Genomic DNA, 12999 nt, shown 5'->3' with positions numbered 1-12999 from the left:
TTTGACAATATTTTAACAAATATATCTTATCATTTTTATAGTATCTACATATACTCTATATGAGTACGGTTTTGTGATAAGTACTGATAACCTCTGACGTTTTATTATTATTATTTTCTTTTCACTCCTAACTTGATTGTTGAAAAAAATATATATTGAGAATTGCTCAGTAATTTTCACAGCAAAACACGGGGAATCGCCAAGTTTACTTATTTTTTTTCCGGCCGAAGCCCACTCTAGGCTCAAACCATCTTCGCTTCTCATCCTCCAAACCCCACCGGCCACTGCCTCTTGCTACCACTGACACCATGGGTGCCGCGTGATCCACTTTGCAAACATGCCCCTCAATCTCATGCTCCCTCCCGTGTTGCTCTCCTCCATCTAGGAGTTCACCGTCAAGACCATCCCCTCCACCTCAAAGGTACGCTGCTGCCTCGAGTCCACGTACAACTTCTCCGTCACCGATTTCCGCACCCTCAACATCGAGGACAAGAAGCTTCGCCGCCATGGCGCCTTCCTTGCTTCTAGGCCATACTACAAGAAGGCCCTACGTCACCCTCTACGCTCCATGTGTCCCCCGACCAGCCGGCCTCTTCCTTGTCGGGGTGGTCCTCAGTGAGAGGGCACGCCAAGCCAGCGTTGCCCTGGCCGTGGCCAGGAGGAAGGTGGTGGAGGAGGAAGAGGGCGCAGAGGGGAAGGGAAGGCTCTGAGTGGAGGACGAGAAGGTGGGTTCTCCATGGCAGGATGCAGCAAGGTGGTGTGTGGGAACACCGGGAGACTAGGGAAGAAGAAGAGGGGGTTGCCATAGTGAGAGACGGAGCCGGAGAGGTAGAGGAGGAAGGCAAGTTTCCGTGGAGCGGGACGCGTCTTGCCACTAAGAAACCTGCAAGGTGAGGCGTTCGGTTACTTGACCCCCTTACATTTTCTTGATCAAGTAATGTTGCAACTCTTAGCGAGTTAATTCTAGTTTATTTAATCTAGAATTAATTAGTTTCTACTATGTTGTTGTTAAATAATTGTTTTTAGCCTATTTGGGAGGAGTTTTTTTTTGCAGCTGTAGCTTCTCCCAGAATCAGAAACTTCTCCAAATAGTTAGCTTTTTATCCAAATTATCAGAAGCTGTAGTTATAGAATCCAAAAAAATGAAAAGCTAGAAGCTGGAAAACCCAACTTTTTCATATTCTCATTAGCTGGCTATCAACCAGCTATTTCTTAGAATCTCAAGTTCCCCCAAACATGGCTTTTGTCTTGCTTGAATCCTTGAGGTAGATTGTGCTAGAAGAAACTAGGATGATATAGTGGTATTGGCGATAAATGTTTGTTTCTGTTGTTGAGGAGATTGCATATTAATCATATGAAATGAAGGGATGCGGGATATGGATGGTGATCTGGAAATGGTATTTAAGTGTTCGCGCGTTGCGACATGAAACACACATTTTTTGAAATGTCGAGGTTTGCTTTTATAATACTGTGTCTTCGAAAATATGTACTCCCTCGATATTTTAATGTATGACACCGTTGACTTTTTTTGACTAACGTTTGACCCTTCGTTTTATTTAAAATTTTGTGTAAATATGAAAATATTTATGTCATGCTTAAAGAACATTTGACGATGAATCAAGTCACAGTAAAATAAATGATAATTACATAAATTTTTTGAATAAGACGAATGGTCAAACGTTGGACAAAAAATCAACGGCGTCATACATTAAAATATGGAGGTAGTAGTTAACATCCTATTAGTTTTACCAACAGAAATTTATCACTTTTTAGTTTGAGGTGTTATAGTTACAAAATGTTTTTTCTTTTGGGGTTTCGCCTCTTTGCTGCTTCAAGGCTTCGCTGAAACAGGAGATTTAAATGCATTGCAAGTTAAATTTGTTCGCCTTGAAACCATTTACAGATGACTGTTCCATCATCTCAACTCTTGTTCATCTTTCTCATTTTGCGGTCTATTTGTGACATAAATGCAGTGATGCTATAAATTCCATTTTTTCTTTCACTATTTTGTCTAATAGATCGCACAACCTTCTGCCTATTGGAGTAAGCTAAATGTTACTAATATCTTCTCTATGCCTTTTCTGTGCAAACTTCTTATCCTTAATTTCTAAATCCCAAGTCTTTTTTTTTGTCTCATTTGGTCTGCTAACACTCTACAGAGCGGCAAAGTAGATCAGCAGAGCAAAAACTTGAGCAGTTTTGTCATTGATTTTTGTTCACTCATGTACACAAAATGCTAATCCAAATGTATAATGAATAGCCTAAAATACATCCAGGCATCCAACTAAGGCCGAGTTTAGTTCCAAACTTTTTTTAAAAAATTTTCAACTTTTCCATCACATCAAAACTTTTCTACACACACAAACTTCCAACTTTTCCATCACATCGTTCCAATTTCAACCAAACTTTCAATTTTAGCGTGAACTAAACACACCTTAATTGAAGTTCTTATTGCTATTGCTATGCAATACTACCTCCATCCCATAATAGATGTCGCTTTGACTTTTTCTTGCAACGTTTGAACATTCGTTTTATTTGAAAAATTAGTGCAAATATATAAAAAAGATAAGTCATACTTAAAATATTTTTGATAATAAAGCAAGTCACAAACAAAATAAATAATGATTCCAAAATTTTTTAAATAAGACGAATAATCAAACATTAAAAAAAACTTAAAACGACAAATATGGAATGGAGGTAGTATAAAACATCTTATCCTGGAAATCTGTTCCAAAGAACAAGGTGCCCAGCCAAATTCAAGCCATTATTATCCTAAAAAGGATAGCTGTATTTTTGGCAGCAATCTCGGGGTATGGTACCAAGTAAAAAGGCATTATGGAAAAGTAGTTCACATACACTTGTTATGAGTATAATACAGCAGTAGAAATATTCAGTCAAAGACTGATCAACATGCATCGTTCAAAGATTCGATTATGAGAATAGAGGACAAACCATAATGTTCATAACCATTACTGTCATGCGGCCATTGCTGGGTCGTCACACATTAGGTTTTTTTCGAACGCGCAAAAGGATTGCACGTCAATATATTAGCAGGAAAAGAGTCTTTGTTACACAAAACAATCAGCCAGACTGGCTTATGCCTAAAAGGGGGGACTTGAAGCTAGGAACTACTATGACGGTTAAAAACGCAACTCCAAACAGCGGGAGAGGGCAGAGCCACGCTACACTCTCAGTCACACATTAGGTCAATTTTTTCTTCAGAAACCAAAATCATACTTTTAAGTCCTGGTCCAAGTGGACTTCACTTAGGCCACCATACCCACAGAAAGAAAACACATTGTCGTATCCAAATTTAATAACTTCGACTCACTGTAGGCTCATGTGCTGATGTGCGTTTTTAAAATTAGAGATTCCAACAGTATGCACTTGGGGATAATAAGGCTCATTCAAGAAAGAGAGAAACAGTGTTATGTGTGAGTAGCAATAATGTTTATATCCTTTGATGTCTGACATGCTCATGAAGTATTAGTAAGTTGCGTGCTACGGATAAACAATGATTCTGCTATATTATGCCTTGCTTTATATGTTCTGGTTGAAGCTCACACTGATATATTTTTGACAGGAAACGACAGGGTCCCCTCAAGAAGAAGGCCATACTCTTGAAAACGGGTCGGGTTCAAGAGTCTTGAAGCAGAGGTTTCCGAAGGGATCCATCCAGCAGCGACCAAAGAAGAAGGTTTCAGAACGTATTTTTCCACTCAATTTCAAAGTAAAAAAAGGGTTATAGAAACTCTATTGCAGTAGAGGGTCTAATCTGAAACCAGGCAAAAATAGAGGATATATAAATTGTTTTTTTTTCTCAGAAAATATGCGCTGCATTTACAAATGTCGTTTTCAATGACTAGCGGGGTTGTATTTCAAATTTGCTCACGTTGACAACTCAGACATCATCTGCTTGACAGGGAAAATACCCACAAAAATTACTTGACAGAGCATTTGAAACTAAAATCTTGTTTGAAATGTGGCATCGTCAACAGAACTCCGTTCTCCCGTAGCGTGAAATCTGAACCTCCATGGACAAACAATAGATTTCATATATACGAAGCAAGAGTATTATGATATCCTTCTAGGTATATATGTCAACAGAGCAAAATATGTCTAAACATGCCAACCTAATCCAAGAACTGAGTTCGGTTACTTCTAGCTGTCTCAAAGCGAACAACAAATTAAGCATAATCAGTTAATCACTGAGATGTTGTTTGGCTTTTTCCACATGCACACTCCACACCAGGTTCCCATAAGAAACTTTGCACCAAATTTGTTGGAGCTGGAAATCTAACAAATGAGAAAAGAACGAATTGTGAAGGAAGTATTACCAGGTCATGCTTCGACTCATAAATGTAGCACCTGAAAGTTGGGAGAGAACGAATTGTTGCAGTCCTCCTGTCAGTACCAAATGTTTGTATTCCAGTATTTACAACCTGTCGCCAAAATATTCATGTTTCAGATTTATTTCTTCCCATCAAAACGAACCAGCAAAAATAGCTAGCCACGCCAAAATGTTTCAAAAAGAAAACACTAGGGGCATTTCCCATCAAATTTGCATCTCCTACCTGAACAAAATTAACTTATGCAGTATGCTAATGACCAAAACTTTGTTCCGGTCACTACCGCTGAAATTACTGGTAGCTATTTTTCAGCACCCATGTTTCACCTTCACCTCTTTGCAACGATGATATTTCCTTCAGCAGATTCTTAAAATGTTGAGCCATCTAGAGTACACAACTGAAGACTTTGGAACCTGTTGTTTGCAGTTTCTGAGGGATAAGAACTACTAACTAACTGGCTATTGAGTGTTGCATCCTGCATACATACGACTAACTCTTCCAGTTCATGTAGGAACAGAAAAACCATCACAACTTCTGAGCATTCATGGTTGAGAGCAATTCTACGGTTCTTGAAGAGATACCATGAGGTATAAAATTTTGGTACCTCATGGTACCTCATATTACTTAGGTACCATGAAGTACCAAATTTACAATAGAAAAAATGGTACTTCATGGTACCTCCACAAGGACCATAAAATTGCTCCATGGTTGACGACTCGTGTAAAGCTTCTGTTTCTAGGCGCATCTTCTGATCATTGATGGCATTCATTATGGCATCATGATTTATCGCACTCAGGAAAATAAAAGGATAGTCATTTTTAGAAACAAAAAATGAGGCACATTACTTGCCTAGTGTGAAATCATTGTCATGATTAATATTTGTGATGAACAATTGGCTTTGCAAAATGATTTAATCAATGATTTGGTTTGAAAAGATATGTGAATATTGGTGTGAGTGTGTGTGACTAATGTGGGTCAGGTTGTAATTTCTGTGCTTGTGTGCAGCATGCATATATGTGTGGTATACGTGCAGTGTGCATGGTGATGATCGATACATGCATGTGTGCAGCAGCGGCTCGGTTGGATGGCAGGCCGAGTTGGTCCAGGCGGGCAGGAGACTGAGCGGGAGCCGTACGAACGATGCGTGTCAATGGTGGATTGGCACGTGAAGGAGTCCGATGCGTCCGGCTGCGGATTTGTTTTAGTAAATTGTGAAGATTTGGAATACGAGGCATTGAGTCATACTGTGAATAGGAGACTTTGAGTAGGGTTTTTTTATATATAGAGAGGAAGCGTGAGGCTTTCCGGTATCACTTTGAGAGCAATTAAGTTGATAGTTTAGTTAGGGTTTCGAGTTCAGTCGAGATTTTTGTAAAGAGTGCTATTGTTACACTTTGTAAACACAGAGAGAAACAATAAAGTTGTCATCTACTTTTGAGACTTCTTCGATTTGTGTTTCTTCGGGTTCAGGCGGCAGGGAGGCGATCTAACCGGCGGCGTGCGAGCGGTCCGACCGGCAGCGTGCGAGCGGTCTGACCGGTGGCGACAGGACTACATCGAGATTTCATCGATTTGAGGGTAACTTTTATTTTCGCTAAAAGTTTTTGGGTTTTTGTTTTCCCTACCATTCACCCCCCTCTGGTAGGTTTGGTTACTTGTGTTCGATTCTACATAGAGATCAGAGATTATTTGCTTACATGAATGACCTGAGCATCATAAAATCACTTCAGAATGCTGGATTCTTCATCTGCTTGGTCAGAGGAACGGTGCTTCCCGTTTCTATGCCTGCACATATCTGATCTTGTTGAAGATCATTTAGAGCCCCAATATTCACATCAAAGACAATTGACTGACAATATTTGATGCAGTGCGAACAAACCCATCATGTCCCTGAATTTAACAAAATATCCTCTGCTGAGTGTCTTTTATAGTACTTAGATTGTTAGGGAAAGCTTTGCGTATCTGCTGATGATAGCTTTTCTTCTCTATCGTCCCATGTGCGATCAGTTTATATATTATTGCATCTTTAGTTTTCCGGATTCGCCGTGCCCATTCCCTAGCCTAATCCACAGATAATTTAATCTGGTAAGTATGATAATTCAGATACAGATGCAAATTTGAAGAGAAATTTACTACTGAAAAAGTGAAAATAGAACTCCATATAAACCGAAAATTAGCAAACAAATAACAAGGCAATGCTATAGAGCATAATATGAGCAAACCAAGATCAAACTATTCATCTGCTGGGTCATCTCTCACTGCCATCCAATCCGGGAAAATATGTAGTGCAAACTGTTGGAATTAATAGATGGGCTAAGGCCCATTCGAAGATTAATTCTTTGAAAAATCACAAAAACTCACCTCATGGGATGGCATACATGTGGAGTTTAGTACCACCTTGCTTATTCTAGAAGAGGGGGACCTCCTTAAAAGGGAGGATGCCCTCCTAGCCATTTGAAGCATGTGTGGTGGAGAGAAGAGGGGGAACACACTCGCTCGCTCGCCCGGCCGAGCAGGCGGCGCGCAGACGACGTACGCGTCGAATGGTCAAAAAAATTGGCTCCTCACCCTTACGTAGATGTAGGCTCCTTTTGCAGTTTTGTTTTACTGCAGGAAAATTCGGATTTCGGATTTGTTTTGTTGTTGGAAACATTCCGAAAAATCCGGTGCGTGAAAACGGCGTGGAGTCCGGATAAGTTACGCGCGACTTATCCGGCTCGGTTACGCAGAGTGGAGATCGTGCGGGCGCCCTGATCAAGCGACCTATCTCTATGTAAACCGTGCTGCCGCCTTCACGCAACACGCGCGAAATCAATCTAGGGTTTGCCTCCTCCTCTGTGTTGCGCCATCGCTCGTGGACTACTCCATCCCGCTCGCCAGCGTGTACCGGTGATCGGGAGAGCAGGTCTCCGGAACCTCTGCCTTCGACGTCCTGCACCGGGAGAAGGCGGCAATAAGGTTTTTGGGAAGCGCTTCGCGCGACTGCTCCCTGTTCGTCCGCGACGGCTCGCCTTCCTCTCCGCTCGCGTGCTGCGCGCCTTCGTCGACGCTCGCAACCACGAGTAGTTTCTGCCGAGCAACCGGTCTTTCCGCCACCTCGGTACGTGTTCGACATGTTGCGCATATTTGATCTGTTCATGTTTTACTGCTTAGTTTACATGTGTAGATCTAATGATGCGTTAATGCTAGTATACATCTGTAATGTCATGATTTATTTATGGAATATATTAAATCATTATATGCCTATATTCTCAACACAAACCACATATGTAGTAGAAACTTGGAAACTACCGTTAGATCGTGAAATGGACGCCCGAGATCCGTCCACGTCACCATGAGTTAAAATTTAACTCGCAGATTCACTCATGAGTTAAAATTTTACTGGGAGTTAAATTTTAACTCATGGTAACGTGGATGAATCTCGGATGTACATTTCCCGATCCAACGGTAGTTTTCAAGTTTCCACTACATATGTGGTTTCCACTACATATTTTCCCATCCAATCAAACCTATGCATGGCGGTTAGAAATTTTGCATCTTCACCGCAAAAATTGCAAAAAGAAAAAAATTCATCTTACAAATTTAAAAAGCTAAGCGCTAATGTCTAGGCGCTGCCTCCAAACAACGGAGATCCGACCGTGTGCCCATATAGGCATCTTTTAACATTTTTTTTATGCAGCTGATCGGCAGGGGGTCGCCTGCCGTGTGCCCTCGTAGAGCAATCTTTTCACTGCTCTGTTCTTTCTTTTTTTTTTTTTTTGATTCAGCTAACCGGCAGGGGGTCGCCTGTCGTGTGCCCCGCGTAGAGGCAACTTTTCACTGCTCCGTTTTCCCTTTTTTTAAGCATCTTTCCCATCCTTGAGGACGTACCATGAAATACAAGGTATCATGAGGTACCAATTTAAACTAACCATTGGTTTAACAGGGGTATGATTAGGCTAACAAAAATTAGTTCTCTTTCACGTCGCCGTCGCCCATCGAGCGATGCCCGACGCCGTCATCGCCCATCGAGCTCGCCGCCGCCGTCGGGCATCGACCGCCATCATCGTCTCCCATCGAGCTCGTCGCTGGCCATCGACCATCGCCGCCATCGCGCATCGAGCCCGCCGCCGCGCATCCAGCTGCCGCCGTCACGCATCGAGCCCTCCGCCGTCGTCGCCCATCGAGGTTGCCACTGCCGTCACGCGTCACGCATCCAGTCGCCGCCGTCGCACATCCAGCCCTCCGCCGCCACTGCCTCTGCCGTCGCGCATTGCCGCTGCCGCTGTGCATTGAGGTCGCCGCCGTTGACCATCGAGCCCACCGCTGCCGCTGTGCATTGAGGCCACCGCCGTTGACCATCGAGCCTCGCTGCTCTCCCTGATTTTTCCTCTCGTGAAACAATAAAGGACAAAAATACCCTTCCACCAATGGTACCGTTTGAAAGAGGAGGTGCAGTACCATGAGATTAACTGTCAATGGTACGGATGATTTCTTGGATGATGCTAGATCAACGGTACGAATGATCAACTGTCAGGATTTGGTACTGCACAACCTCAAGGATAGGAAAAAACCTTTTTTTTTTCAGCAAGAACGGTAGGGGGTCGCTTGACCGTGCGCACTTAGTGCGATCTTTTCGCTGTTCGGTCGGTGTGGGTGCCTCCGGGTAGGCGATCCAGTATCCGAAACCCGAGTTGATAAGCTGGTACTCCGCTCTCAGAATTGGCGATGTGGTACAAAAAAAATTTGGATCACCGAACCGGCGGAGGGGGGCGCTGCCTGAGCTCGATGCAGAGATAGAGGACTCGATGCGAGGAGCATACACATACCTGCCCTGGCGGCCGGCGAGCCTGGACGGAGTTGGAGGCTGAACCGCCTCGCGCCGCGGCTGGACACCGCCGCGATTCGTCGCCACGGCCGCCGGTGGACGAGGGAAGAGGTGGCTGCGGGGAGGAATAGATGGAAGGGGTCCGAGGGGATGCCAACGACGAAGAGGTTAAATTCTTCAGAGTGGGCTTAGGCCCAAAATGCCCTTGAAATTTGTCCAGAAAAGAGAGATTTTGAGGCCCAATCTAAAATTCGCGGTAGCAATTACAATTAGCAAGTATTGAAATCAACCCCTATGAATTTTGCTTCCCTCGTCTTCGAAAATAAAGCTTAATGGTTCAAAAAAAAAAGAAGAGAAAAAAACAAAGCCGTCATGTGTTTCATAGGCTGTACTGAGTTTTGATCAAGCTATACCGATTTGACGTACAAACGCACAGAGAGATAGTTCTACTTTTACCAAGCCATCCATCAAAATATGTTTTGTAATCACACGCACATGTAATTCATCGCATCAGATGGAAAGTTGCTGTGGGATTCAGCGCCATTTTTAGTTATAGTTTTTTTTGTGGCGGTTTATTTGTAGAATAAATTTTGTGAAAGCGGTTTAAAATGTCAAAAATTCAGGTGATTTCGATTTTTGCCAAACAAAGCTGAGAATTTTTGTAAAAAAGAAAAGCTGAATTTTGTCGAGCACATATGACATGAGCCATGACGGAGACGGGCCGGGAGCACGACGTGGCCGTCTTGCCGCCACCGAGCTGGGCCATGGCCCATCTATCAGCCCACCACACACGCACGCAAACGATATCGAACAAGCAAAGCGGTTGGTATAGCAGCGGCGGCGGCGGCGGCGGCGGCGGGCGTCGCCGGCGAGCAGAGCGGAGGAGGGAGGAAGCGCGCGAGCGAACGATGGAGGCGGCGGCGGCGGTTACGAGGTTGTCCTTCGTCCCCCTCGCGGCGGCTGCGAGGCCACTCCTCGCCGGCTTCATGCGCCCCCGAGTCTTCGCGTCCATCTCCTCCTCCTCCTCCTCCTCTCCCTTCTCCGGTGGAGGCGGAGGCCACTTCTTCGGAGGCGGAGGCGGACGCGGTAGGGGCGGCGGCGGAGGCGGAGGCGGAGAAGAATACGGTGCAGGTGCTGCTGCAGCGGCCTCCGCCGCCGCCGCCGTGGTTCTCGGCGAGACCGAGACGGCGGACGCCGACGTCATCCTGCTCCGCGTCGGGGTGCGTAATGCTCGTTCCGGTTCGCTCTCCATCGCCGCCGGTTGCTCAGCTCACTGCTTAGTTTGATTGCAGGGGATGTCGTGCGGTGGATGCGCCGCGAGCGTGAAGCGGATTCTCGAGAGCCAGGTTGTTCGAGGCCCTCATCCTTAATTAATTTCTACAGCATTTTTTTTCTCTTCTTTTGTTCCTACATAGTAGGACAACGATTGCAGATTTGTGTTTGAATAGATTGGGGATTTTTTTCCCTCCACATCAAATGAAGGAATTTATCAAATGTATTCAAGCTTAGTTAGTGCTTGCTAGAGCAAGGACCATAAGAAAAAAAGAGTCATTGTTCGATCAGATTAACTACTGTGGCCAGGAATGGGAACAAACGCTTTCTTTGTAGTGCAGTAAACTCCTGTCGTTAATTAGTGTAACTTTTTCTGCTACTCCAAGAATCCTTAAAAGCAGTTTCTCTTTTTCACCGAGAGGTGAATACTGAAGACATGTTGCCGTGATATTCTTAATGTGGGTGTGTGTTCACGCCAAAATTGGAAGTTTGATTGAAATTGGAACGATGTGACGGAAAAGTTGGAAGTTTATGTGTGTAGGAAAGTTTTGATGTGATGGAAAAGTTGGAAGTTCGAAGAAAAAGTTGGGAACTAAAATAGGCCAGTATCATGTTATCAAACTGCCAAAGCTACAGGGCAATGAAATACATCGTCATTGGGGACACCAAACACCTGACATTCTTTGAACTTGCTGTTGCGTAGTAGTTTTGTGCTTTGCTTCAAATAACGCAGATTTACAGCTTTTGCATATCTGGGGTTCTGAATGCATCTTCTGTCTGAATTTAAGAAACCACACAAACGTTTGTTAGTACTACTTGGTAAAAAGAGACATTCTTTGGATGAACAAATTGTAAATTTGCTTAATTCAGAACTATGTGTTTGCTATTGAATTCATGTTTTAGTGTACATATTTTCCTCTTATCTGTTGTGCACTACACTCAACCTTTCACCTTTTATAACGCCCGCTTTCACTTGTTATCTCTGTTTACGTATTTAATTACATGGTGTGCAACTGACAATTTTTTTACTTACTTTTGTAGCCTGAGGTTACTTCTGCCACAGTCGACTTTGAGAAAAAAACGGCTGCCGTGTGGACAACACCTGAAGCCAAGGCAACAAAAGACTGGCGGAAGCAACTGGGCGAAAAGCTTTCACATCACCTGAGCACTTGCGGATTTCAGTCTCATCTGCTTGGTAAGCAACTGCATTTTCATTTCTCAAGTTTTAGACGACTACATGTGATCTAAATTTACAGGGTCCTGGTGCCACAGCCCACAGGTAGCTTTTTTTTTTTTTGTAGTACACTCCCCGGTGGATCTGAATAGTTACATTATGTAAAAAATGGAATTACTCCATCAGCACATGTAAACACACTATCGGAAAAAAAATCTGCACATGCAAACACACAAAATGGCTTGGTCTTGCAGACTCAAGTAGGTTTCCTTCCTGTTTGCAGATGAAGAAGAACCTGATTCTGGATCTCAACAGTGAGAACCCTTGCAGTTTTACAATCAGAGGGTTCTTGAGAGCAGTACCTACCTACTTACCCTTGTGGAAGTTATATATCGTCTCTGAAAAAGTACATTCTGTTTGAGAGTTTTGTAGGTCTCAATCACGATTTTGTTCTTGAATCCAGCCACTGACAACTACAAGGCCTAGAGATTATGCTCAAATCCTTATACAGGAAATAGAGAAATTTCTTTTGGATTTAAGGTTCAAATACAGAAGTAGAATTCGATCATTGTATATTGTCACTACCGATATCAATGAACATATATTGTCAATCATGAAGGCTGATGAGTTTGCAACTGAATTCATTTGAGTTTTTCGTATCACAAGATACCCATATAGTCATTTCAAATGTACTATATGTGTGTGATGGTAGAGATATGTCTGAAAAATACAGTAACCTTACATATTTGCTTTTCTACTTGAGCTGCTTTCAGGAAGGCTGATCTGTCTAAAAATGTTACGGATTGTGAATTGTGATGGACACTTTCTTATAAATGCTTTGCCTACAGTACTACCTCTGTTTTTTAATAGATGACGCCGTTGACTTTTTCTCACATGTTTGACCATCTGTCTTATTCAAAAAATTTATGCAAATGTATAAGATATAAATAACGCTTAAAGTACTATGAGTGATAAAACAACTCATAACAAAATAAATTATAATTACGTAATAAATGTATAAGATATAAATAACGCTTAAAGTACTATGAGTGATAAAACAACTCATAACAAAATAAATTATAATTACGTAAATTTTTTGAATAAGACGAATGGTAAAACATGTAAGAAAAAGTCAACGGCGTCATCTATTAAAAAACGGAGGTAGTACTATTTAAGTGACCGAAGGCTTATGTGATCTGCATAATATGATTGACCAAGTCCAAGACGAACTAAAACATAACAGAAACAAGACATATAGAGGTTTGGCACTGGTTTGCTAAAAGAAAACAGCTACTTTTGGAGTCGATACGTCGAATGCCATATTTAAGGAAAGAATCCTGCTGTACGTCCGACCCCATCGTCGAACCGCTATCCGACCTGCCTCATCTGCCAATCAT

At 42.8% G+C, this 12999-nt stretch overlaps 1 protein-coding gene and 1 pseudogene across 1 annotated transcript; both read left to right on the top strand.

Moving 5' to 3' along the window:
- The first annotated feature begins 307 nt into the window (after positions 1-307).
- LOC107280297 (uncharacterized) lies at positions 308-894 on the top strand (annotated as a pseudogene).
- A 9067-nt stretch (positions 895-9961) lies between these two features.
- Positions 9962-12242, top strand: LOC4333006 (copper-transporting ATPase PAA1, chloroplastic). The gene is made up of 4 exons (XM_015773540.3): positions 9962-10376; positions 10449-10502; positions 11470-11623; positions 11886-12242. The coding sequence occupies exons 1-4, from the start codon at positions 10065-10067 to the stop codon at positions 11918-11920; spliced, it is 555 nt and encodes a 184-aa protein (XP_015629026.1). The 5' UTR covers positions 9962-10064; the 3' UTR covers positions 11921-12242.
- Positions 12243-12999: the final 757 nt, after the last annotated feature.

The sequence above is a fragment of the Oryza sativa genome, chromosome 3 (genome assembly GCF_034140825.1).
Source record: "Oryza sativa Japonica Group chromosome 3, ASM3414082v1".
NCBI lineage: Eukaryota > Viridiplantae > Streptophyta > Magnoliopsida > Poales > Poaceae > Oryza > Oryza sativa.
This window is presented reverse-complemented; position numbering and strand designations above follow the sequence as displayed.

Coding starts and splice junctions, on each gene's coding strand:
- LOC4333006 (XM_015773540.3), top strand. CDS start 10,065: ATGGAGGCGGCGGCGGCGGTTACGAGGTTGTCCTTCGTCCCCCTCGCG. Junction 10,377..10,448: donor TCATCCTGCTCCGCGTCGGG/GTGCGTAATGCT, acceptor GTTTGATTGCAG/GGGATGTCGTGCGGTGGATG. Junction 11,624..11,885: donor ATTTCAGTCTCATCTGCTTG/GTAAGCAACTGC, acceptor TCCTGTTTGCAG/ATGAAGAAGAACCTGATTCT.